This window comes from Camarhynchus parvulus, chromosome 3 (assembly GCF_901933205.1).
Source record: "Camarhynchus parvulus chromosome 3, STF_HiC, whole genome shotgun sequence".
Classification (NCBI taxonomy): domain Eukaryota; kingdom Metazoa; phylum Chordata; class Aves; order Passeriformes; family Thraupidae; genus Camarhynchus; species Camarhynchus parvulus.
Window position 1 is genome coordinate 14,923,343 of NC_044573.1, and position 27,947 is coordinate 14,951,289.

General features: G+C 40.9%; 1 protein-coding gene across 4 annotated transcripts in view; it reads left to right on the forward strand.

Moving 5' to 3' along the window:
- PCSK2 (proprotein convertase subtilisin/kexin type 2) overlaps positions 1-27,947 on the forward strand; it is a 111,420-nt gene that overhangs the window by 65,890 nt on the left and 17,583 nt on the right. For all 4 annotated transcript variants that reach the window (XM_030944475.1, XM_030944474.1, XM_030944476.1 and 1 more), the window contains 3 exons: positions 8,864-8,940; positions 14,407-14,495; positions 16,873-17,048. In XM_030944475.1, the coding sequence (XP_030800335.1) occupies positions 8,864-8,940; positions 14,407-14,495; positions 16,873-17,048 (342 nt within the window). The remainder of the gene's footprint in view (positions 1-8,863; positions 8,941-14,406; positions 14,496-16,872; positions 17,049-27,947) is intronic.

Here is a 27,947-nt window from a genome sequence, read left to right on the forward strand (position 1 = left end):
CTGGGATAGAATGTTTTCCTCTTGAATGGGAGCTTGTATTTGATGAAACTTTGGCTACTTCCAGTACTGTATAGCTGTCTTTTTGGTGAAACTTAAATGTATATGGTAGTGGATACCTCAGTCACACGTTCCCTGTGCTGTCCTTACTTGTAAACATTGATGCAGATTGGGAATGGTTGGAAACGTTTTTCAGGCAAATAATTTTCTGATTTTTGTTAAATGAGGCGAATCTTTAAATATGTACAAAGGTGAGGATGAAGACTGTGCTGTGTTCAAGGACTTCATCATTTCAATGCTAGAAGATGATTTTTAGAATTCCTTCCTGTGAGAAACAAAATAACTTTAAATCAGTGGCACTTAACTCATTTGCAGGATTAGTCAACCATGATACTGTGTCTGACTGATGTAATTGAGGATCTTTCTGTCAGTCATGTAATGATATCTAGGACACTTTTTAAAATTTAACATCCAGTAAATTTCTGTGAATACATTAGCTATGATCAAATATACTAATCTTTAACAAAAGAACCTGGAATGATCATGTACTATTTAGAATCTTAAATACTTGAAAAACTTAGTATGTGTGGATTTACATGAGCACATTCTGAAGATTCCACCTTTTCTCTCTGTAATTTTGGATTTAGATGGTTCCACATGGAATGAGCAATGCAAACTTTAATTAATGCCAGAAAATCTAAATTGGTGCATTAAAATTCCTGAGAGCCCAGGATGTCTTGACAGGTATTAAGTCACATTGTAATTCTTCCCTGGGATACTAATGAGGTGATATTAAAACTGAAATAACACACAATAGGTCTTCAAGACCTTTTAACTCTAAGGATTGTACATCAAGCTGTGTTTGCTTTTTGTGACAGAAGAAATGCAGGTAATAGTTTGCATTATGTTTTTTGAGTCTCTTCTTTGAAATTTTCACCTCCTTTTGCTTCATCTACAATGTCACTTTTATGTCTTCATTCATCTTCCATATTGTCCTGGTTTAGGGCAAATTTGGGAGGAAACCTCCAAAAGGGGGCCCTTCCAGAAAGCCCACCCACACGGCCCCTCCCCCCAACCGGTTCGGGAAAGATTCCTTGGAGAGAAGTGGAAAGAACCTGTTTATTTAACAGGCACAGCACCCCCCAGCACACAAAATGAACAATATCAGATGACAAAACCTTTTCACTACTCTGAAAAAGATGACAAATTCAGAATGTCTCTCTTGGGGGTGGTCACTCTGTTATCAGTTCCTCCGGTGCTGGGGGCAGCTGCTGCAGCCACAGTGTGCAAACTCCTGGTGTTTCCCAGGTCCCAGTCCAGAACAGGCTCGAGTGGTTCCAAGAAAGGGAAAGAAAAACAGTCCAGGGAAAATTCGGACTGCTTAACTAAACTAACTAATGAGTAGAAGCAAAAAGCAAGAGCAAAGCAGGAGCAAAGCAGAAGCAAGAGCAAGAGCAAAGCGAAAAGCAAAGCAAAGAGCAAAAGCAGCACTATGTACCGCCCTGTCTCTGTATCCCGCCAGCTGTGAGGGAGCAGGCTGATAAGAAACCAAACAAAACTTTCACTCTTCAGAGCCAGTCTTGAAGGCACAGAACATAATATCCAGCATAAACAGAACGCACAAATGGGGATACAAGCATCATAATGTCACCCTAGGACACATATTCATGCAATTTAGGTGCAACACCAGCTGTGTGGTTGTTAACAGTTTTCTTGTCAGCTGAGAAGCCTTTCATGAGAAGGAAAATACCCAACCAGTTTTCTGTCTTGTCTGCTTTCACTTTCAGTTCCTCTGCATCACCAGACTAGCTTTCCCTGTCCTCCCCTCTCCATAACTCACATGGACCAGGTCTCTCTGTTGTAGGTCACCCCCCAAACCACCTAAGCCACTTTCCCTCTTTGATTTCCCTCTTTGCAAAGCTCCAGTTTGGCCATTTTGTAACAATACGTTGGTAGCCTCTATAAGTGGTCATCTTTAACAACCTGCCATATTTGTTTTCTGAGTGCCATTGCAACCACAAGTCCAGTAATGCTGCCTTTTGCTGTGAGCATTGGTGATAACTGTCAGCTTTTTTGGACTCTGCAATGCGGCTGCCAGTGCCTGCTGATCACACACTGCAGCAGGGAAAGGTGGCTCTCCCAGCATAAGTGACCACTTCTTGCCAGACCATGTCATGCTAAATGACTTGACTTGAAGGACTGCTGAGTTTGTATTGCAGCCTCTGAGCTATAGGTTTTCTTACAGTGATGAAAAAAAAATCTCCCTAATCCCCCACATGCTGCTTAAGAGACCTTGGTGCTGAGTGTGATCTGGATCTTGCTATGTTTGATGAGAAGAATCCATGGCAGATTTTGCTAGATGTTGAGCTCATGGGCAGGAGCAAGATGGTCAAGCTCCCCGTCCCTTCCTGCTTATCCTTCCAAGAGGTTCTAAGTGCTGGCTGCCATCAAAACATTGCAAACACAACCTTTTTTGCAGCTCAGTGCCCAGCAAGCACATATTTGATGTAGCGATGGGCTTGTCAACTATTTCTTACAGGGACATAACTAAGAATAATGTACTTGGACCTCATTTCTCTGCTGTCAGCTTTATACCTCTATTAGTTTTTCAACTTCAGTAGGTCAAACTAATGCATAATCAAAGTATCTGAAGGGGAAAACTATCCATTGGAAGGGGAATGTGGGCCAGGTTTTTAATAAAATGGAATGCCAAAACTAGATGAAAAGTGTATTCAGAGTATTTTTCTGTAGAAGTCATTGCACTATTTGTATTTCCTATTATAATAAAATAATCCAAAGACTCATGTCTCTAACAACTTATTTGCCCTTTCCCCCCTTTTCATTTCCCCCTGAATTAAAGAAACCAAGGAGTTCACTCTATAACCCAAGGCTTTAAATTTGCTACTTGCCCTGAAAATCTTTAACAGCAACTAGTTGCCTAATTTGTTTTTATTTTACTAATTTTACTGCCTTAGCCTTATGACTCCCTATGAACATACCTCCTTTGTGTGTTGTAGGTACAGCTTAAAGGTTCTTGTGCACCCCCTTTGAAAAGTAAGGAATGTTTGGCTGAGCAGAAATAGGTTTCAGTTCTGTAGGTTAACTTGCTTTTACCTTCAGAGCTCTGGCTCTGAGCAATTAACAACTGGTGATGTGCTTCAGGTTTTTTCCCCATCAACCTGAAAATTGTGGAGCAAGCTAAGAATGCCAAAAGGTCAATAATGAAGCAGTGTTTTTATTATAAACAGAAATTAATTTGGCTGCTTCTTTTTAATAAAGTCTTATGTATGCCTCAATTTCTTTTTTTTTCCTATGTCAGGTAAAGATGCAGGGGAAAATAATAGAGGGTATTTCAATAAGCTGGTTTTCTTTTTAAAAATTGATTGCAAAAATTCTCTACCTCTTAAAAATTCTGCCCAACGTAACATTTTCCCTGAGTCTTTGTGATTCCCATTTTTTTGGACCTGTTTGACTATACACATCTGAGCTAAGCATTAGCAAACAGCCACAGGGTTAGATGGCAATTAGCTGGATACATTTGGACTTTCATTTTGTTAATTGGGAAAACACCTGACAACCTTGGTACCTAAGAATTAATTTCTGATTGCTTTCCGGTTCTTCGGAGCTGGGAAATAGCTGTGCTTAGATCTTCCTGGGTGGTAGATCCATAGCACTGCTGTACTGCCCGTGTGCTTTACCCTGTGTGAAATAAAAAGTGTGTTTACTCCACCCCTTTTTTTAAAGATGCTCACATGCTGGGGAGCATCAGCCAGCAGTGGAACTAATGCTGGTTTTCTCATTTTGTCTGCAGGGGAAATAGGAAGGCCATTACTGTGGTACAAGTAAAATAAGTGATTGTGTGACATTGTAGTGCTAAGTGATATGTAGAGAGGATCATCAATTACTTGACAAAGAAATCTGTTTAATATAGAAAAAGAATACAATGTGATATGACCTCCGCAAAGCTATTTGTCTTCATAACTGTAACTTTAAAAATAATGCTACCTTAATGAAGATAAATGCAAATGTTAAAGTGAGACTCCATGTTTTTTTCAACTGCCTTTTTGTTTGTTTGCTTTTAAACCTAAGAACTGAAAAACTTTCAGCTTTGCAAAGTAAGTTGTTAGATAAGAAGTGAGGGACAGCTGACTTGTCTTCCTATAAACTCTGAAGCTGGATTATTAGAATTCTTACATTTTATAAGCTCAACAATTTTAACTGTTGTAAATGAAGCAGTAGAAACTTGTTGTTTGCAGTCAGTTTATCTTCTTTTGACTATAATTCCACTAGTTTTTCCTTTGGCCCAACCCAGATGCTTGGTGATTGTTGAGGAAATTGAAGGTTTTTTCAGTAATAACTACAAAATTAAATCACTGTTGTGGTGAGCTCTTTACTTGCTCATGCTGTGGCCAAGTAGAGCCTGTACTGAATACCTGGAACTGGAATACCAAGAGGGCTTACAGGCACCTCAGGTACTATTCTGGACCCAGGACACAACTCCATCAATTTCAAATGATGTTCTGATTTATTATTCTGTGGCTGTTTTGAAAAGTACAGCAGAGAAGTGTGCTGCTGTCTTATTATTCAAGATCTGGCTTGTGTTGTCTGGCTCAGTATTTTTACTTTCGTGATGTGCCTGTAAGAAGTGGGTAAAAGGCTGCAATTTCTGGGGAGATGTGGCAAATGTCACCAGTTGTGAATTTGCTCTTTAAGGTTAATATCTTTGAACAAAACCCATTACTTTGTGGATATATTCTTGGTGTTTACATGGTCTTCAAACCAGCACTGAATTTGCTGGATAGAAATATAGGACATATACATTAGTTCATATAGAGGCAGAGGCATTTAAAAAGTTATAGGGCTTTTTTCATTTCCATTTTAAAATCCCCACAAACCAAACCAAAATAAAAGTGTGCTTCCCATGGCAGAGAGGAGAGGGCTTATTGTACAATGGCTGACTTAGCAGCAGTGTCTCTGTTGTTTTGTTAATGATCTTTAAGCCTTGCAGCATCTCTCCTAGGTTAAACATGTTGTCTCCTCTTTCACCTTTTGGTGAGCATATTCCATTTATTTAAGCCTGTGTGAACAAAATTGAATTTCATTTTGCCACCACATGATCTTCAGACTTATTTTAGTACAGTTTCCCTGAGATGTTTTATGTTGTAATTTGAGTTCATGGCTTTGCTTTCTCTTTGGATCAGTAAAGAAATCAAACAAAAAAAAAAAGGTATCTTGCTGCCTCAGATCTAGTACAGGACTTTAATGTCATTAATAGAATCAGCCCATGACCAGTGGGATGTGGCTTTGTCTCCTGCACTAGCATGTGAGCATAGGCATATTTCTTGACTTACAGAGAAAAAGGAAAGTGTATGTGAATTACGCTGCAGAAGCTTTTGAAGTCAGACAAAAATTTATGGGCTTACTGCATTATTCAAGGTACATAATTTTATTACAGTGCTGAACAACTCATGGGACAACTGATTTATTGTTAGTGTCATATTTTGCATAATGAATTTTTTGCACAGATGATTATACTGTATGTGTTTTAAAAGGTACAAGACAATTCTTTGGGAAATTTTAGTCTTAAGGTTATTTTTAAGGAAAGCAGAATTTTATACAGAGGCAAAAGTAATCCATTTGTGTCATGGTATACAAGCCATTACTTAATAAATTATTGAAAGGGTCTCATCCTCGGATCTGATACTCTTCTGTTAGTATTTTGTTTGGTGTAGAGGCTAGAAAGCAAAAATAGAGACATTCCTTAAAGAGCAATACCATTCCTCTCTGTAGTAGCATTTTTATTATATAATAGATATTATTTATATGTAGTTGTGTATAGATAGTGACTGATAAACATCAAATCACTCTGCAGCAATGAACTCATTTTGATTGAACATGAGGGATTAGATTCACCTCATTGTAACACCCAGTGCCAATGACTGGTCTAAAGCCAGACCAGTGTTTGAAGTTGGAGGCTCAAGTTCTTCCCGAGGTTGAAAACCAGGCAACTACCTTAGATATTGAAAATCAAATGTTAAACACTTCAAGTCTAAGAGAAGGAACTGCCAGTAGACTAGTTTGGCAAGAAAACAGGGCACTGAATCACCAGAGTGGAAAAGCAAAGTGTTCCCATTTCAGCATGCTATTGTGGATCCTCATCTGCACTGGTTTTGATTGCAACCTCACAGGTTCCTATGCTAATTAATTCTCCATGTTAGCAGTAAACTCCCTCTTGCTGCCTACTGGGGACTCCAGCCTATGGAGGACAATGGCAAAGCACAGATTTTAATATTCACTTTGCAAAACACAAAATGAAATATTTAAGCTGTCCACTCAAGCAGTTCCCTTTGTGGTACAATTCTAAAATGGTTTAATTTCTCAGTTTAGCTTAAAAAAAAACCAAAAGCTGAGGCTTAGGTATTTGTGGATTTAATCTTTAAATTAGGAACTTGAAGCAGTCCATTTGTACTTCTCTCTGCTGTTTCATTATCCATTTCACTGCTTCCATAGTGTGTGAAATACTCTTTCACAATGCTGAAACTCACTGTCTTTTCTCAAAGACCCTAATGAAGATAAATTGCTCAGCTAGGAGTTGTTTTCTTTCCAAGACTTCTTCTTAATTTTGCCCTTTGTCGATGGTTCCCACTCCATTAGTTATCTTTTTCCTATGAGCGCTGTGATCCAAAATGAAGCAAATGAGAGCTACATGATCTGGCTAAACAACTTGGTTTATAGCCTGCCTAAAGGTATCTTTCTATAAGCTGCCTTATCTGGGGTCTGCAGTAGGGCTGCAGTTTGCTGTAGGGTGTCTGAATCATTCAGGCTGGAATCCCTTTGTCTGTCACTGCTATGAGCACAACTGGTACAGCAGCACAGCTAGAAGGGCTTTTCAGCCTTAATTTATGCACAGGGGAATTCTAGAGTCGAGAGTGGTTGATACAAGGTGCTTGCATATTTGATGATGTCCTGAAAAGTCAGCCTTACCAGACCCCCTTTGAGCTTAGGGTATGTAAGTGGGACTGCATTTCTACTAAATGGGAAAATAAAACACAGTTGACACATGACTGAGTTTAAATCTTCATTTGTACAATATTTTTAGAGCTGAAGCAGAAGTTCTGAGTGAATATGAAGTTGGCAGCATGTCTGTGTGGTATCTATGACAGTGAATTTTGTAACTCATTAAATGTTCTGTGGAAAAGTACTTGTTTTCTGCTGCTTTTAAGTCTCCCCCTCAGTAATTTAAATTTCTTAAATTATGAGAAGTAGTAAAAAATAACTGCTTGTCTACCTTCTCAGTACTACTCATGAATTATAGACAAATGTCAAATTCCCCTTTTTTCCCTGGCTGAAAAGTGATGTTCTGTTTACTCTTAGGTCATGCAAACCTCTGCCATTCTAAGTGCTGTATAAGCCAGTTGGGGTAATTAAAAGAAGCAAATTACCCAGACACCTGGGCACAAAGACTTAGAAGCACTGAGAATTTGTAGCTATAGCTGACATGACTGGAAGGCATCTTTGGGCTGAAAATCGGGGCCTTAGCATGGAGATATGGAGAGATCCATAAGGATCTCAAGAAGAAATTAATCTCTGAGCTGGAAGACAGCATTAAGTCATTTGAGAGCCACTCTGAAAATCTCTGCTCCATTCAAATGCTGCAAAATATTTACTGTCTGTGCTGTATATAAGCAACCAAGCTTTGAAGTGACCACCCAAAAAACCCCACTGTACAATAACTTGAAAGACACTTAGTTTTGCCCTCTAAGTATCAAGGGCAATGTTATCCTCATTTCATCCTGGAACAAGTTTTTGGGAGTTTAAGGGTTTGAATCCAAAACTTGGGTGCTACCAATGGACTGTCTATTCCTGTATCTCAGGAACTGAGATTCAGATGAAAGGGAATGTTTTTAGGAGCAAAGCTATTCATGCACAAATCTCAAATTATCTTCAATAGCATGCTCAGCCAAATCTTAAAAGGAATACAAGTACACATTAATTGAGAATTACCATAATTCAGTTCCTTGAGTATGATGATTATTAAAACATAAACTCAATAAACATACACTTGAGAGGAAACTGCTAAATATTTTTAAAAGCCTAATTTTCAGACACCCTTTATTTTTTCATTAAGAGGGAAAAAAGGAGATGGCACTTGACTTTCTGAAACTTTCTATTTGCTTCAGATCAAAAAGTTGCTGAGTGTCCTTAACTGCTGATAGGACAAGTCAGCAATAAATTAGATTTATATAGAAAGCAGAGACATGGGATGACATTTTGAGAAGTGCCTGAAAGCCACATTTGTGAAGCTGTTCAGACAACTAAAGGAATGAGAAAATATGCAAAGAGATTTTTGGGTATATGTGCTGGCCATTAATGCAGTTTTCACAGTTGAATCTTGAGAAATTTACATTCTTAGGCATTGAAATGCTTTTAGAAATCTTACTGTTGTAGTATCACGAAGGAGGTTTTCAAAAATACTTCTTTTGTGGAAGACCCAAGTGTCTTGTCACTTCCACCACCATTTGGAAAATGGGATTTAACCTTTGCTTTGCCACACCAAGTAGTTTAATACCTGAATACTCTTGTAAGTGTTGATGTTGATGCCCAGTAGTAACCTGATCTCTCACACCATCTCACAATTGACCACACTGGTCTACAGGAGGCTTTGCATGCCAGAAAATATTGTTCCCTAGGCTTGCTGGTGTAGAAAATGGGAAATGGCACGGCACTGTAGGGACTGGTTTCTGTCCAGATACATCTCGCAGAATGAAGAGGGCAGTTTGCTATTGATTCTCGGCTTTTCATTCCATTTGTGTTTCACTTCATGTCTGTTCTTCAGCTGATTTTCTGTGTTCCTTGTGTTTTGTAGAATGCCAAAGCCAGCTATGACTTCAGCAGCAATGATCCCTACCCCTATCCCCGCTATACAGATGACTGGTTTAACAGGTAAGTGGATTGTGGGCAGCCTGCTCTTCACTTTGGTTTATGTAAGAAATTCTGCATTTTTGTGAAATGTCTGGTTTTTGCTAAATTCAATCATCACAGAACAGACACTGCAGTCTCACTGCTGCTTGAAAATTAGAGGTTATTTACAACATCATTTTTTTAGGCTTATAGTTTATAAATGAAGTTGCTGCTCCAGAAAAGTATATTTTTAGATTGTTTGGATAAGTGATGGCTACATAACTTTTTGTTGAAAACTTTTTAAAGATTTCAGGGCTCAGACTGAGTGCTTATCAAAAAATATTTCAGCCCTATTTGATGTGGTTTTCATCTCTGACTTAGGATGACTGGATGGTCTCCTAGTTTTGGATGGGGGTTTTTGTTTTTATTTCTAAAGAAATCAATTGTAGTTCTGTCAGAGTGACACAACAAAGAAGCAGCTGTGCTTCTACCTCAGATACAGGCCTCCTGGAATGGATTAAACAGAGTTAGGAGCTGTGATGTCCTTCCTTGTAGTCCTGCAATTTTATGGCCAAAGCAAGATCTCAATGAGACTTCTGCTTCATTTTGTGAAAGGACCTCTGACACTTTTAAAGTAGTATGAATCCAGTTAGTGAATGGAAAGTCACAGAAAGACTAGGGCTCTAATTTGTGAAGGTCTGCTGACTTTCTTGCTTTATTTATGCAAAGGATCTTTTTAGGAGAAAGATACCACTTAGCTCTGGAGAGGAAGAAAATTAAAATTAGCTTTAGTGTGTAATGGTAGCTTTTGTTGTTTTCAGTGTGGAACTTCATAAAATTGGGTATGTTCTGCCAAGTCCCATTAACACTGATTCTGCTGCTATCAAGTATTTTATAGTGGGGCCCATTTTGCCATTCTTACCTGTTCGGCAAAGTAAACTCTCCCTGGAGGGAGTTACATGCTAAAGTCTCTTTGAATAGACCTCAAACATTCCAGATGTGGCAGGGGTTATTGTCTCTGGTCCCAGGTGCCCCTGGCTAACTTCAAGCACTTCAGTGAAGCATTGAGGGTGAGCAGCACTATTGTTTGTGACCCAATCTGTGATATTTTGAGAACGACGTGATTCAGGTTGTCATAGAACTGCATCAGTTTCCTCTGTTTCTTGGGGGAATGGAGAGTTCAGGTCAGCAATAGGAGGAGGAAAACCACAGAGAAATTACTTTGCAGATATCCTTCACTGTTCTTTCTTTTCAGAAAAAATTAAATTGATACTTAGGAAATATAACATTGTTTGTCAATGAACGTTAGTCATACTGGGATGCTCCATCCCTGGAAGTGTTCAGGACCAGGCTGGATGGGGTCCTGAGCAGCCTTATCTCATGGGTGGCATCCCTGCCCATAGCAGGGAGATTGGAGCTAAATGATCTTTAAGGTCCCTTCCAACCCAAACCACTCTATGATACGATGAACCTTCAGATTTCTTTTGCAAGACAGGGAATTTTCTGTCTTGCAAGGTAAATCATGGGAGCAACACATTCAGTGGAGCATCCCTTTCCTGCCTTCAAAGTGTAAGGAAGGATTTAAGATGCAAGATTCTTAGTTTTCTGCAGGTTAAGATGCAAACGAGCATTCTCTATCCAGCTGTCCAGGAGTAGCTGTGACTACTGTGTATTTCTTTGCTATTCTGTTAATTGAGCTGACATACTCCTCTATAAGCTCTTACCATGGCTTCTGACTCCTGAATTAGTGTCGCTGGTAGGTAATAGCTGTCTGCCTCTGACAGTCTGTCCCTATGTGTAGCTACACAGGTGCATCTGGATAGGCCATGATTACATGGACTATCTATTGAGAGAAACCTTAAATAAAGGCTCCATTTTGCACAGCCAGTGATGCATCTCCCATCGAATTTTATGCATGCAGAAGGATCAGACTCGAAATAGGATAAAGAATGTATTCTATAAAAAATACATTTCTGTGTGAGCAATTCAAGTGTTTTGTGGAACAAGAAGCAGAGGAGTGATCACTAAGGGGCTTTTGTGAGCTGCCAGCTGCATGTGAAATGTGTTTGTAAGACTTTAGGAATAAATAGGAGAGGTTTTTGCAGGGAGTATTCCATTATTCACAGCTGCTCTGCTTGTAAGCACAAATTCCCCTTCCATTTGGGGCTTTGCAAGACTGCTGGAATCACTTTGGCCTTTCCATCTAACAGCCAATGGCCTATGAAACCATGCAGGGTGGTTTTTGGAAGGGAAGGGTGGTGCCTCAGGCAGGAAATTGCTATCAGGCAGTTCAGCTGCTGCTGTGAGCAGAGGCCCATAGATGGCTTGGCAGCCAAGGGGTTTATTCTCATGTTTGCTGTATTCACTGTTTGACTGTGTTCAGATCCACAGCTTGGGGACCCAGCAGGAGAGGGTGCACTTGGTTCAACATGGAACAGAGTTGTGCTTGAGCCTGAGGAGCAGTGGGAGCAGTGAAGGAACTTGAATCAAGCCCTGTTCCCAAAACGAGAGGCAGCCCCACAGAACTCAGTGTTTTCTAAGAACCACTTTGGGAACTGACTGATTTTGAACACTCTCTCCTGAACCACATTCAGTACCTTGGCATGTACCACATTCTGCAGTGAAGAGGTAGCCATAGGAATTAGTGGCCTCATACTACCATCTGATTTCATGTTGTGAGCATGCAGAAGGCACAACTTGGGCTTTCGAACTCAGAGCAATGAGACTACAAATTTCTGCCCTGATCTAAATTACCAGTAATTATCTCTGCTCCTATGGCCTTTGTATTCTCTATATTCTCTCACTCAGCTAATGAGTTAGCAGGGAAAAATTTATTTGCTATTTTGGAAACCTATATTCTTCAGATGTCAGAATCTTTTGCTAACTGTGGATCCAAACCAAAGTAGGAGAATGTTTTCCCTTCTGTAAATAATGCTTAGAGGCTGACAATGTTATGTGAGTAAAAAGGGGATTGCATATGCCCCACAAAGTGTCCATCTGAGCTCTGCATGTTTAATTGCTGCCCAATGCAAGCAGCTAAACTGGTCAAGAAAGGCAGATGGTCCCAGCTATTGAGACTGCAGCTCTGCATAGCCCTCCCCTGCAAACAGCTGAAGATTGGATGGATGGGTCCTGTCCTTTGCTGTCTGCAGAAGCATTTCAAAGCAGATGAAAAGGTACCTCAATAAAAATCTGTGCCACCTCTGACACTTTCAAAAAGACATCAGTAAGGAGGCACACACAGGACCATTGGCAGTGGATTTTAAAACAGAATTCTTTTCAAAGACAACAGACAGTGAAATTTTTGTAGCTACTATAGAGGTATTTTTTAAAATACAGTATGCAAAACTGTTTTTCAACTAAATCCACTTCTCCCCCTTACTTTTTCTATGCATGTTCACATAAAATGTGTTCACTTACATAAAGTTTATGGAAGACTTGCTCTACTTGCTAATATATGGTTTACCTTTGAAGTAGCTTGTTCACAGATGAAAATATTTTTGTGTTTTATCCCCCTATGTTAAATATTGAAATAGGGAAGAGGTGAACACTGTAGAGAAAGGCTGTGATTTGTTCTTCTGACATGAGTCACTTCATAGAAACCGCAAAGGTTTATCAATGATACATGAACAGCAAATAGGGCTGAGTTGGAAAAGTCTGCTATTTGCTATTAATAATTCAACCAAATGCACTTCCATGTACTCATAAGTGATTTTTTTTTTCTCTCTAGTCAGCGTCACAGTATTGAAACTCTGAGCTGCTGGAATAGGCCTGTTTACAGTCTCCATTGTGTGGGCCACTGCTCTGGAGAGGCTAGGACAGGGAGAAGACCTTCTGGTAAAACTTTTTTGTCAGGAAGGTCCTAATACAGTTTTTCTCACTGTAATCTTGCAGCATCAGTAATGTTTTGCACCCCAGCATTAGTCAAACCAATTTTGAACAAAACCATTTATTCTTCTCTGTGCCTTGTAGTTGGCCCATAGGTGACTAGATAATGAATGCCTAGCATTGCTAGCACCTACCGATGAATGTTGCGTTTCTGTCACACTTCTTTGAGCAAGATCATGAGGGAAAATCTTGTTGTTTGATTGTTGATAGAAATTTCTGCAGGAGCTGAATAAGAAATCTGTATTTCTGTCTTCTCTACCCCCTTTGCAAAAGGAAGTGGACGAGATCTTTTGTCATCTCTCTTTATGGAACTACCTCTAAAAATATATTCTCCTAAGTAGAGCAGGAAAAAGTATGTCTTGCTTCTTATCTTTTTATTAATGTTACACTTATCTTTGCCTGACACCCATAAAGGGAAAGAGAGGGAGAAAAGGTGATTAAAACCTGTTTTGCTGCCTTCCAGGATGGTCCATCTGATACTCAGTATAACCTTTATAATATAGCGTTTTGAATTGCATGAATCCTTAGCATGCTGTAGAATCAGCGCCAGTTTCAATGCTCAGAGTGGATTGATGTGAGCAGTAGGATGGAGTCATATATTGATTCAACATCTTAGACTAAAAAAAACCCTGACAGCAGCACAGGTTTCAGTAATTTCCCTGCTGCTATGCTGTTTTTTAAAAACTAGGTTATATTGTCTGCATTTCTCTTCTCTTGAGTTTAATTTCTAGGATGAATTAGGAGAAAGGAAAATGCAATTTCCCTTCCTGCAGGAGCCACTGCCAGGGTGCCAGTAACTGCCACTACAGCTAAAGAGTCTCTGTTAAGAGCTGTAAAGCACTTCATAGACACCAGGTATTACTGAAATGCCATGTGTCAGCCCAAAGTTGGACCTCTGTATCAGAGCAGACTTTTCCCACTTGAGCAGAAAACAATTGCTCTGTGAGCTGGAGCACCTTGTCAGCTCTTTTGGGAATCAGGCGCTGGATGAGAGGGATGCATGTGCCTTAGGTCCCACAGCTTTGCACCTGGCCAGCCATGTGCAGCTCTGCTGCTGAGGAGTGCAGTGACCATTGTGGCTCCCTTCTCCTACTCCAGCTTGGTATTGCACCCACCTCTTCCTGTGGGCATTTCTTTTGTGGGCAGGGATATGCTCTTTGTACGCGTTCAGACAGCAAAAAGGCAGCCCAGACTGTTCCATAAGGTTCAAAGTAATGGGTGTCACGGTGTCAAGACACAAAAATAAAGGAACTAATATTGATTTTATATTTATGCTGTTCTGTCAGGGGCTGTTTCTACTAAGATTTGTTAACGAGGCAGAGCCTGTCTCACAAGCTAAAATGAAAAGGCCTGAGTAACTTTACAGTTAAATGCAGTGTAGGGATACATGTTAACCTCAGAGCAAGCCTCACTCGTCCTGCAGAGGGGGAACTGGATATTGCCTGCTTCAGCAAGGAATGAACACGTGCCAGTATTCAGCACTCAACAGTTTTGCATTGAATGGTTTTCCTCTGCAGCACTGGGAGCTGACTGAGGCAAAACAAGCTCACAGTGATCCAGCTCAGCTCAGCACGTGCATTAGCTGGGGTTCATCTGGTCTCTCTGCCTTCCTTTTCACAGCCACGGGACAAGGTGTGCAGGAGAGGTGTCTGCTGCTGCCAACAACAACATCTGTGGTGTGGGAGTTGCGTACAATTCCAAAGTGGCAGGTATGGTAGCAATCCAGGGTGTAAATAGCCCACTGTGCTTCAGGCAGAGCTCCTCCTGCAGAGACAGAGGGTGTTGCCCAGGACAGGGCTGCAGATTCGTGCTGGAGAGAGGAATTTCTCCCTGGCTTTGCCTTTTCAATCAAGGGCCTTATAAATAAAGGCTTTTTAATAACAGTGCAAAAGAGCAGCTCTGCTCCTTCATATACCAGCTCCTGTTTGTATGCTGATTTTCAGTGCTTCTTCCCTGCGTAGCTATAGAATCGTTTGTGCCAAATCTCATTTTGCAGGAGGTAAAGTATCAATTCCTGCTGCACTTAAAAACCATTTGAAAAGGCAAATCTTATGCTGCTCTTACTCTTAAGGCTCTCACAGGGCTGTATATCTCTGTGGTTGTAGGTTTCCTCTGTTTTAACAGTGACGCAGAGTGATAGGAGCAGATGCGGAGAATGAAACAGGTGGTACCTAGCACTCAGCATCCACACCTTGGGCATTTTTACTTCTAACAAGCTCTTCTCTGCACATACATACTGAATACAGTGCTTGGAGTGAGTTAGGCTCTCCACACCATGTGTCAGTTTAGTTGAATCTGAAGAAATCCAGTTTTCCCACTCTTAAGACAGTTCCATGATGAGAACTGAGGTACTGCAGGCAGAGATAGATGCTTATGAATTTCACTTTACTTTCCCTGATCCACACCAGAACATCACCCATTGCTTCTTGGAGATGGTCCACAGTGTGTGCACATGGACAGTGCTGCTCTGCTTGGCCAGCCCCTGTTTCACTGTAGTGTCAGGAGAATCTGAGGAAGTCCACATTTCGCCGGTCACCTACATGACTGAAAGCTGAATCTCCACCAGAGAAGAGCACCAAGCAATGTTTGCTAAGCTCTTACCCAGGAAATATCAGTGAGAGTTAGTAACTGGCTGGGCAGGTCTAATAAATATCTCCTTTCTTCAGGAAGGGTAACATTTCCTTCAGGGATGGGACATTCCACAAAATTTACATTCTTTCAAGAGTTACTCTTTAAGGAATCTGAATTGAGACATGGGATTTTGTCTGGACCATGTCCATATTATTCATATAACTCTACAACTGCAAGCTGGTTGCTTAAAAATCAAGAGGTGTGACAATATTTCTGGTGACCAACAGCCAACAAATAATCTTCTGTGTTTGTCCACTTTGCATTAAAATCCCCTCAAGTTTTTGGAAGTGCCAGCCAGCCTTCCCTGCCTGAGGACAATATGCATTGGCAACACCACTGTGTGGTCCATGGCACTGTTTGGCACTAGTATGGGAAGCAATTTCTCACCGATTGAGTTTGACTTCATGTTAGCTTGAGTTAGCCCATCAAGAACATCCGGCTTTGGTCTGATTTCTATTTGAAATTTATATCACCTTTTTTCCAGCCTTATATTTGAAACACACTGGTTTTCTATTGAATATAGCAAAGCCACTGGCTTCTAAATCAGGATCCTTATTGCCATTCACACTGTTTGGCACTGATTTCTGCCCAGTCTCTGTCCTAAACCATTGGGAAAAGCTGAACTTCAACTCGGGGATACAAATAAAGCTTGGAATGAATCCCTGGTTACTCAGGTCTCATCCAGAGGCCAAGTGACAGGTTGGCTGTCACTGGAATTGTCCTGTGTGTGAGGCACGATGCTGTCTGTTGCACTCTGGCTCACTTAGAGTCAACACTTAAGGTTTTATGAAGTTGACATGTCCTGAGATTGTATCATTTAAACTCTTTGACTTCTACTGCAGTATAGGTTAAAGGAGGTGGGTTTTAGTTTGCTTTTTTCCTCCACGTGCTGGCCATATTTTGCTATTGCATCTGCATGTTGACAGAATGATATCTTTCCAGGAAATTGCTGTGTAGCATGTTTCCCTCCTCTAATTAAATTCTGGAGATGCACCCAAATGAATAGAAAAATTACTTGAATAACTTATGACATGTGAACACAAAACTGAATATAAGTTAGATGAGGGAGGGGACCTTACTCTTTTTTGCTAGCTTACAAAATCTTATTTTAAATGCCATTGATATTATTTAAGCACTGAATTTCTAAGACTGCTGAAGTCTGTTATTTTTAAAGTGTTCTCAAAGAGTAGATGGAAAATATGGTGTAATTAGAAAGCTAACAATAAAGTTCTTTTTCTGTCTGGGCTGTGCTGCCTTGGTGGCTGGGTGTTTAATACTGGCATCCTGCTGGGTAAGCACACCCTGGTGACATGGGAATGTCAAGTGTAGAATTACTGAATGGGTAAAACTGCCAGTGACTTAAAATATCTGTAACTGGTGGCCTTCTGCAGGTGCTGAGATTACATTTTGTGCTGGGTAATGCATATTTCATGCTTATGTTGATTAAAACTACAGGTATTCGAATGCTCGACCAGCCGTTTATGACAGACATTATTGAGGCTTCCTCCATCAGTCATATGCCTCAAGTCATAGATATATATAGTGCCAGCTGGGGACCAACTGATAATGGGAAGACTGTGGATGGACCTAGAGAGTTAACGCTGCAAGCAATGGCAGATGGTGTGAATAAGGTAACAGTTCTAATAATCTGGGTTCTGGGGCAGGATGGTGTGTACATGCTTGTGCTGAAAACAGTGACTTGGGAATGCAATGCATTTGCACAAATTATCAAACTTTCACCATATTTCAAGGTTCCTTTGATGTTCGCTCTGCAATATTTTGGTATTGATTTTATTGTATAGTCTCAGCATAATGTGTTTATCTCTAGCCTGCTAACTGATGCTTTTCATAGGCCATTGTAGTCAAAACCGAAGAGCCTGAACCTGTAAATATTCCCAGCTGAAATATGTCAGCTGAGCTACTGACACTGCATTTTCTGTTTTGGCATGTTACCAATTTAATTATTGTTTGGATTTGGAGTGTCTCTTGGGTTACTCATGTATATGGTCATTATTATAGCTGTGATTAAACTGCAACGGTTCAGATGTCCCTGGACTAATATCATCCAGGAGCCTCCTTGTTTATTCCCACGTTCCCAGCTCCTTCTAGGAGCAGTCTGTGGTCTTTGTAAAAGACACTCAATATCACCCTGTGATCTGTTTAACCTTTACACTATAAGATGGTTGGAGGAAATGTGTATGCCACAACTCAAAAATAAAATAAATTAGCCCAGACAAACCAACCTTGCATGGTTTTATCTCTACCTCTTTAATGTCATGCAGCCAAGACAACCATGGCTGCCCCCTGGTGCTGTAGGGAATGAGCCTCCTCCCCTTGGCTGGTTGTAGATTGGTTTCTGTATTGACAAGATCTGAAATTACCCAGAACATCTGTGATGGTTTTCTGTGGGAGCGCCACAATTACTTTTGCATCCAAATTATTTCTTCCTTTTGCTTGTGCCAGATTCTCCCACTCTTCATCACCAGCTCACTGTAAGCAGCACATTCTGTTTACCATGTGTTGTGACATGATAATTCAATCTACTGCTGTGACAAGTAGTGAAGCATCTAAAGCTGTCTCAAATGCTGACCCTCAAATATTTTGCCTGTAACAGAGGGATTATAGTCGTGTTCATGCTTCCACCCATAAAATTGGCAATGTACTACAATAACACTGGAAGACTTGTCAAAAATTCCTTCTGAGTCTGCTCAGTTTTTTAGTATAAACTGTACAAACCTCTGATGAGTTGAGTCCCTCTGAAGTCACCTTACACAGGCTGTGTTTCTTGTGATTTTCATTTATCTAGTGTTTTCATAAAGATCCCCTTAAACACTTTGGTCTTGAGGAGAATCTTAGGTGTGTGACAGTTCTAGCAGCACATTGATGTGTTATTGTTGCTTGATCTCTCTTCCACTTATGTTGGTTGTAGCAGATATAAACTTTGAACACAGAAAAGTTTCCATGTCATTTCTGTGCTGTCCTCATCCAATGGAGAACTTGTGTAAAAGTAGCAAAAAAGGTGGAAGATTGAAAACTGAACTAGAGTTATTTTACCAATCAAGAGAAGCAGATTTTAAATCATAATCATGGGGATTTTTTGTAATTTGGTATAAAAATACCTTTGAATTAACTTGCTGGCGTATTGCCCTATGCTTTAATTTGTGCAGTTACACTGGAATTAACCTTCTCTTTCAATGTTAAATATCAGAGTAGGGATTTTTCTTTTCTGTTTTATTGCTTGGTTGGAGTCCCATACTCAGAGTGTTGGGCATATTACCTTTTTAATACCTTGCCTTCAGGAGTGTTTGTGATTCTCTTCAAGAAATAATTTGCAGTATTAAGATAAAAAGGGGCCCTGAGACCACTCAGGTTGAAGGCTCAGGAAAGAGAGAGCACAGTGACAGTGATCTGTGCTCTGGCAAGGATTGCTTTTAACAGAAGACATATGTCTCTTTTATGAGGAGACATAAAATTAACAGGAGAGCCTGCAGTAGTAAACCAGTTCTCCCGGCCATTGGAGAATTAGGAGGAATTATACTGGATTCTACAAAAAAAAAAATATTGCTGTCTTGGGGCAATTATACTTAACCTTGTAGTGGCAGTATCCCGGCTATCTCCTGGCAGTATGTGCACAGAAGATGGGACAGTTCTGCCCCAAATAAGTCCCTTTGTGTTATGATCTTAGCTTTATCTACCCTTCTTTTGCTCATTACATTTCCTAATAGAACAGTTTTTTTGAGTATAGTTTGTTCTGATTTGGTTTTTTTGAAGAGCCAGATTTTCTAGAGATATTTCAGGCTGTCAGTGGATGCTGGGTATTCTCCATGATGCTCTGAAAAACGCAGTACAGAGATGGCTGCATGTAAAGGAAGACTAACAAACCTTAGATATAATACCCTTTTACCTAGTTGAGGTCTATAATATATGCATCACATTCTCTATTGACTAAAAATGTAAATCTAGTTTATTATTATTTCTCAGTGTAACCCTCCTATCTTATTAAAAAGTATCTTTTGTAAACTGAGAGACAAAAAAAGTAGTAATTCTTTTTATCAGCCTAGAGCTGATTCTCACCAGTTATGGCTCATGACTTAATGATGAAGCCAAAATATTGGTGGGGAGGAAGCAACATGCTGAGAATAAAAATGTGTTCTTAAACTAAAAGCAATACTTCCAAATGTTGTAGAAGGCAATATAAGAGCTCTTGCATGGAGCAAGATTAATATCCTTGCTTCTAATGCAATAAAATAAAAATCAGTAAGTAGGAGCGATACAGAATTCTTACACAGAATATGCATTCAATTGACTCGACAAACACAGGTAATCTTTGCCTTGCTGCCACCACACTTGGGAGCCCTGTTCAAAGAGGACACTGCCAAGTGTTTCATCCTTCCCACAATCTCCATTCCACTTTCATGTCCTTCAGAATTTCGCCTTCCAGAGCTACTGAGATTTGGGGGTAACTAGTCACCTGATAATGACAATATGATAAAAACTGCAGAAACTGTGAAACTTCATGTTTATATGTCTGTTTTTATGTCTTGAAGCCACCCAGCTATAACCAGCTGGACTAAAGCCAACATGTCTTCTATTTCTGATATATATTCTTCGAGCTGAAGATGTCTCGGCTCATTGCAGAGTGGAGTTGAACTAGATGGCCTTTAAAAGGTCCCTTCCAACCCAAACTATTCTCTGATTCTATTTTCCTACCTTTCCTCTTCCACTATCTATTCTTGGCATGTGTTAAGCTCATTCTTGCCTTTGCCTTAATCATACCTTCATTTTGGTGGGCTGTTCGCTTGGAAGGTAAATAGCATGAATAGAGGCAGCACTGAATTAAGGACAACACAATCTGTCATCACACTGGCAACTCCTTTATGGGCTCTCTTACTAATTATATCTAAGGCTAAGCACAGAAGGGATAGTGTGTGCATGAACTGGGTGTCAGCATAACCCATGTAATCAGAAGTTATTGGGAAAGGTACTCAAGCTGCTTTTTGTTGCCAAGATATTTTTTAATGTGATCTGGCTTCACTGTGTTATCTCATGGCTTTAGTTCAAGGACAGTGATCAGCGGCATGGCTGGGTCACTGAGCAGTGGTGGTTGCACTGCAAGGATATATCACCTCACAGTTGAATTAGCAAGAACCTGGGAATAGGGATTGAAAGGAGTTTAATACACACAAAGGTCCACAAGTATTTGGCAATTACCAGCACTGGCCTGACACAGGTGAACACTCTTACCTGATGCAACTTTCACCTGGAAAATACTTATTTTGGATGTAACTAGAAAGGACTTTTAAAAACTTTTAGTTTTTAAAGATTAGACTGAAAGTTGTATGTTTACAGTACTTGTCTAATGAGGGGGCGTTGCATTCATTGTATGCATAGTATGACTGGACAAAGCAATGCTGTGTGATTTACATATCCCTTGTCTGAGCTGTGCTTACCCACTTTGGGGGTTAGAAGGCTTGGAGAGGGAGGTAGAGATGATGGAAATCCTGTGACAACACATCTCTCTTAAACAGAGACTTTCTGTTCTCTAGTTAATCTTGCATCCAGAATCGTATCGTCTGTCATCTTAAACAGGAAAAGGCAACTTAGGTTAAGGACTAATTCCACTTACATTTTATGGTATAACCTGGTTGTAGTGTAGTGTCCAGTAAACATTTCTTATTTGCCATTTCATGAATCTAGTTCTTTCCAGCTTCAGTTACTGGAATTTAAGGCAACAAAAAGAAGTAATCAAATAAGCTGGTCTCTTATCTATTGGATATTTATGATGTAGGCTTTTATATTAGGAGGTTGTGAGTGGTTGCTCATGGACTGAATTAATTCCTTGAGATTTCACCTTCTCAGCCAGAATATATAAGACATGAGCCATTTGTGCTTGTGCTGGTAAAAACATTACTGCTTCCCTAATGTAGTTCTACCTAAGAAAACAATGCCCAAGTACAAATTACCTGGGGAGCAGTATTAAGAATTCATAGTCACATCATGGCTTTGTAACTGGGCTCACCAATGAAGGAAGAATTGACAGTGTAAAAAAACAAAAGGAAATATTTTTCATTTACCTCTCTCCAAGTGCACAGAAATTGTCTTATTGTTCTTTGAAAATATCATGTTAATGAAGTATATACAGTTAGATGCCTCTAACATAATTTGTTGTTCAACAGCTAAGTGAGGACAGGAAAATTTATTATATGACAACCATCTGATTACTAACTTTTTGAGGAAGCCCAGAAAGCTCCTTTATAACTTGGGAGCCCTTTACTATCGTATTGCCATTGTGTCTGAAATATGCATTATAATTCCATGCCTTGTCTTTTTCATCTAAGATAAAATCAAACCTTATTAAAACCCCACACATGTTGTATCTGCTTGCAATTCTGAACCCTGGTCATCTGACAGGGATGTTTTCTAAGGAGACAAGACAATAATGTAGCCTGAAAATGCTGATTTTGTTGTCTCACTCTGCTCCCAGGAGTGTTTTTTTTTTGCCTAATCTCTGTGCCAGAGCTCAGCAGATAACATGGTTTAGCTTCCCAGCAAGGCTGATACTGCAAGCTGGGAACCTTTGCACAGTGCTTCCAGGAGCACAGATGAACCTATGAGGCCAGAGTTCATCACACCACTTGGGAATGCTGGGAAGGGAAACCAGCATTGTCACTGCTAAAGGGTAATTTGGGTGTGTAGAGTCTTTCTGAGTGATAATCTAGTTCAGAAATAATGAGAAGAGAATGAGATTGATTTTTTTGCAAATATTATCAATACTAGAATTAGGCCTGTAGAATTGTTGTACACAACCCAGCATCCAGCAAAAAAGAAATGGGTAATTAAAAGGTTTTGCCTTAGCATTTTCCAAGTTCCCTTCTTGTTTCCCTGCTAGACTGAACCCTCACTGAAACCTAATGCTGCCTCTCCTCACCAAAAATATAATTTTACATATATTTCTCTTGGCTAAGAGAAGCCCATCCAATTTCAACAGCAATTTAGATGTAGAAAATGGCTCAAGCATTATTTTTAGCCAAAGGAGGTATTAACAATTAAGCAGTTAATTGTGGGTTGGCATATGTGAGTTCAGTACTCTTATGTGACCAATTCTAAAATAAGTTACAGAAAGCCTTTTATTAGAGTTTATGAATTATATGTCTTGGATTTTTTGAGCCTTGTATGCAGCAGTCTTGGAGTTTGGTGGTTATTACTTGACCCAAATAGTTTCAGAAATCTGCTCAGACAAACTGGACAGACAGTTATTAAAGACAGCAAAATGTGAAAAGGACACAAAAAGGAGAAGTATGTTGGAAGTGTGGTTCCAAGTGATAGTTATCCTCTGCACAGTAGCCAAGTGTTGAACTGAGTTCTTGCTCCTGCTAAAACAGCCTTTCCTCTTCCACTGTTGAATACCAGAAGGTTAGGCCAGCAGGGAAGGGACAGGGCCTTCGTCAGTGGTGAATTTGAGAGGATAACCCTGTTGCTGTTTCTTCTGAGCTGAACTGCATGGCTTGTGGCTGTGCTAGGCTTTTCCAGGGTTACAGTTCAGCATCTCCAGGCTTTCGGAAGGAACTGGATGTAGGAGGAGTGCAAAGGCATTCAGCTCAAAAAGGGTAGCTGTGTGCCTGAACCTGTGTGGTGGCAAACTTTGGCAATCCAAGTATGTTTCCTGCCATGTTTTCTCTGAGGTATCTCTGAGGTTAAATCAAGGTTGCTTGGCTGGCTGTCAGAAATGTGTTTCTGTCTAGATATTGCTTTAGGTTTTTAACAGTGCCCAAGTCATCAGTATAGGAAAGGAGCAAAGGGATCCAAGAAGTCACAGGCTACCAGATTTGCTCTAGGCAAATCATCCTGGCAGCTGGAGGAGCCAGGGGAGTGAGAGATGTTAGGGATGCAGGAACATGCAGGCAGGCTCCAGAAAACCCTGGCAATACAAAAAATGGGCGGCAGTTCAGGGATGCCAAGGTCTCGCTGCCTCCAGCTGACTTGTACTGCATAGCAACCTCTGCATTAGGTCGTTGCAGCCTGAATAGCTACTAGTGAAGTCCAGGGTAAGGAAGCAAAAAGGGCCTTTGCATAATTTCAACAGGTGTTTAATTCAGCTGGCCAGGTTTGGGGTCCCAAAGCACACACATATGTGGAGGGTCCAAGTTCCCCTCTCTCAAGGAGCCCCCGGGGTGACCCTGGTCTCCGGGCGGTACTAAGATAAGGGCCAATCAGGGGATGAGGAGGGAGTGGCTCAGGGACACAGGAACAGACATAGGAGGAGCAGTGGAAGGAGCCGGTGGGGTCTTATGAGCTTTAGAGGCAAGCTTCTTGTGTTTTCCCAAGCCAGGGGATGCCCCCCAGGGTCTCCACAACTTCCCATTTTGAAATTATTAAGAAAGCTTCTCTGAAGGATCAACTGAATCAACACAAAATGACAAAAACAAATAAAAGTACTCATAAGACAGTTTTCAAAATGCAAAAAACTCTGACTCCCCAGTGTCCAAACAGATTTTCTTAGAGCTGGCAGGAGGGATGCAGGGTTTGCTTAGTATGGTTTATCAGGAAACTGAGTCAGGAGAAGGTTTCTTCAGCAGGGATTGGTTCTCTGTCACCTGTGGCAGTGTTGTTGGCTGTGATAGACCCTGTACAAGGCAGTGTAGGTGGTGGTGTGCCTGTTGGAAACTCTAAATAGAAATCATTAACTTTTAAGAAAAAGATGGTTACTTTAGAGAAACTTTCCTTCCTTTCCCTCCCAATCACGCTCCCTCTGGTATTACGAAGGAACTCTGGGGAAAAGGAATAGTGGAGGGAGACCATAGGTGAGGGGAAAGGGAGGTAGGAATTTGTGGGAACATAAAAAAAAGAGTAACAGGACAATGTAAAGGAAAAGGGGAAAGTGGGAGGGAGGTACAGATGCCACAGGAATTTTTTGGGTTCTATTTCCTTGGTAGGTGTGTGGAGGACTTCTGTGATGTGGATAATATTTCGCAGGTTTGCAGTCTGGTGCATGTTTACTCCCTTGCACTGGAACTCTACCAGGTCCTGTCACATTGGCTGCTTGGGGGCCATTTCTTCCTTGTATTATATTAAATTCCACAATTTCTCCATCTCCTAGACTGTGGAGGTATTTCCTGGGGTTGTTTTTTTTATAGCAGTCTTATGAACAAACACATCTTTGTTATCATTCCAGGTTATCAAACCGTATCTGGTTTTGACATTGAACCATTTCACTGTCCCCAAAATGTTCATGGCAAGGACTTTTTTACCTTTGTCAGTGGGTTCGTGTTTGTGTTGGTGGTGCTGGACGCGTTGCTGGTGCTGGTGCGCTGCTGTGCAAAGTTCATCACACTCCCGGCGCTGGTGGCCACGCTGAGATTCAGCCTCTCCTCCTTCTCGGGGGTCTGTCTTGGTTGGTGCCTGCAGGCGCTGCTGGCATGGGGGCAGCAGTTTCGCTGCCAGGACTGCGGCTCTAAGCCATCCCCCGGTGGGGCTGTCCACCTGCCCGGTGACAGCATCACCCTGGGCCCGCCGGTCTCGCCCGCCTGCCCTTGGCCCCCATGCAGCGGGCTGCCACGGGGCAGGCTGGGCAGCGAGTATCAGCCAGCTCACTCTGGCCATGTGGAGCAGCAGAGGGGAAGCCATGGGCTTTCTGCAGGGGCAGCTGTTCAGTGCGAGGGGGGACGGCTCTCACCACCCGCTCCGTCTCGCAGTGCTATAGCAACCAAGGTAAACACGTCTGTGGGAGGAAGCATAAGTACCAGAGGGCAGAAGGAGGGACCCCGCAGCTCCAACCACGGGGTCTCTGCCCTCTTGAGCACATAAATGTGACCATGTGGTGAGAGCCAACTTGGGCAGCAGGAGGAAAGACGGGAGAGCCTGGAGGAGTCTGTCCTTGTGATAGGGGAGGAGATGCAGGGGCACAAAGAGGGGAACACGGAGGAGGGGTTTTCAGCTGTTTTTTAAATGGTCCTCAAGATTCAGAACGCATTTCATCATCATATTAAATAAAGAACGGAATTCTGTCTTTGTTTTTAACTTTTCCCAAATTACTTCCAAAAATTCATTGGTTTGGACTGAGTTCCACGAAATATAAGAAAAGTGCTTAAATAACCAGTGTACAAAACACTTTGACTGCCTCTCTGAAAAACAAAAGTTTTCTTGAATAAAAGAATTTTTAAGGTAGAGGTTGATAAATGGATGTCATTCATGCTAACTAAACTGTAATTACATCAGTATTTTGGGAAAATATTTGGAAAAAGTATATGTGATTAGTGTTATGAAGCAGATGGGTTTTTTTGCAGATGATACATGTGAGAAACAGGATGCAGGAAATTGGGATGAACAAAAGTTAGGGAGACTCCCAAGCCAGAATTGGCATCAAGACAAAGTTAAGACAACTCCTAGAGCAGGACCGACCTTGAGAAGTTGGGACAATAAAGAGAATAAAGTTGGGACAATTCCAGACAGGGAGTCTAAAATAGTGGTCTTATCTATAAAATAATAAGGCTTAATTGGATGTGAAAAACGCCAATCACTTGTTTTCAAAATTTTAAAAGTTTAATAGTAATAAAAATGATTATAAAAATAGTAATACAATCAGAGTAATAATAATTTGGACAATCAGGATTTAAGACAATATGAGACAATAAAGACAAAGAGTTACGGACGTCCGGGTACCTTTTTCCAGGCAGCACGGGCCTAGGAAAAAGGACACACCTCTAACAAAAGGAGTAATCTTTAAGAGCAATAGCCTGTTGCATATTCATACACTTCATACATGATACATAAATTCTTATTCAAGCACAGGATTTTTGTCTGGTCAGCGTCAACTTCTCCTTTCTAACACCCATGGCGCCTTCGAGGCGGGAAGCAGTTTGTTTCTTCTGATAGGAAAGCAATAAATTCTTCTCTTCTGAAAGATTTAGGTGTCCTGTGGCTGTTATCTCGCTGCGAGTCCTCTCTTTTAAACAAAGCATCTTATATAGCATAGTTTCTATTTTAGCAATTTTTTATAACCTAAAACTATACAGTACTTAAGAGAATTAATACAGCATTACTTGCTAACACAACACATATAATATTCATTTTAATATTTGTGAAAAGCCAATCATAAAATACATGCATTTCTCACATTGGAACATAGTGCTTACTTACATAACACAAAGCTTAATGCGCACACACTACCTACCAGGTTATTCAGAGGACAGCAAGGAAGACTGTCGGCCTTCCTCCATGAAGACCACCAAAGAGCCAAAAGCCCCCTTAGCAACAACAGGAGCATGCGCTGCCCAGTATAGACGTAGATTTTGAGAATCTAAAATAGGAGGAGATTTATGGGAAAACATTGATGAATATGCATTAGCATACAGTATGTAAGTTGTGTTTGAATCCTTTTGCCTTTTGTACGTGAGGCAGGGTGGGATGCCCTCCCCATATCCTGATCGATCGATCGATTTTTGCTTATGCTTTGTCTGAACCACTGCCAAATTTCTTTTTGTAACTACTGGATTATATTTGATTGTATTATAAAATGGCTGCTCAATTAAAAACTGCTGCTAAATTTTAAGTCTGTGAATTATTAAATTAGAGATATGGGACCTCATTTATAACAAGGTAAACTTCTTGTTCTGCATGGGTGAGTGCTGTTTCCATCTTAACCCAGTCTCTTCCCAAAACTGGAGAGTAAAAGGAGGAAGGAACCAAAATTTCAAACTCACCACACTGGGGTAAAAAAAGCCCCAATTCTCAGGGTGGTCTAGTGCAGATGTTTTCTAGGAGAAGAGGTCTCTGTTCAGTGTGCCATTTGTGCAGCCTGAATAGCTGCTAGTAAAGTCCAGGGTAAGGAAGCAAAAAGGGCCTTTGCATAATATCCACAGATGTTTAATTCAGCCACGTGGTGAGATGTTTAATAGAGTCCCAAAGCACACACATGTGGAGGGTTTTTATTTGTTTTTGTCATTTTGTGTTGATTCAGTTGATCCTTCAGAGAAGCTTTCTTAATAATTTCAAAATGGGAAGTTGTGGAGACCCTGGGGGGCATCCCCTGGCTTGGGAAAACACAAGAAGCTTGCCTCTAAAGCTCATAAGACCCCACCGGCTCCTTCCACTGCTCCTCCTATGTCTGTTCCTGTGTCCCTGAGCCACTCCCTCCTCATCCCCTGATTGGCCCTTATCTTAGTACCGCCCGGAGACCAGGGTCACCCCGGGGGCTCCTTGAGAGAGGGGAACTTGGACCCTCCACATATGTGTGTGCTTTGGGACCCCAAACCTGGCCAGCTGAATTAAACATCTGTTGATATTATGCAAAGGCCCTTTTTGCTTCCTTACCCTGGACTTCACTAGCAGCTATTCAGGCTGCAACGGTAGGCGGCTGTGCAACAATCAAACCGACAAAGCTTCAGGAAACACTGGCTCAGGTACTAGCCCAGCAGGCATAATGAATGAAGAAAACAACAAGGGAGGAAAACATAGTTTAAGTAATGCCTGAAGTTACATAAAGTGAGAAAGGCTGAAGTCTTCTGCCAGCTCACTTTTGCAAGGTAGCTCAC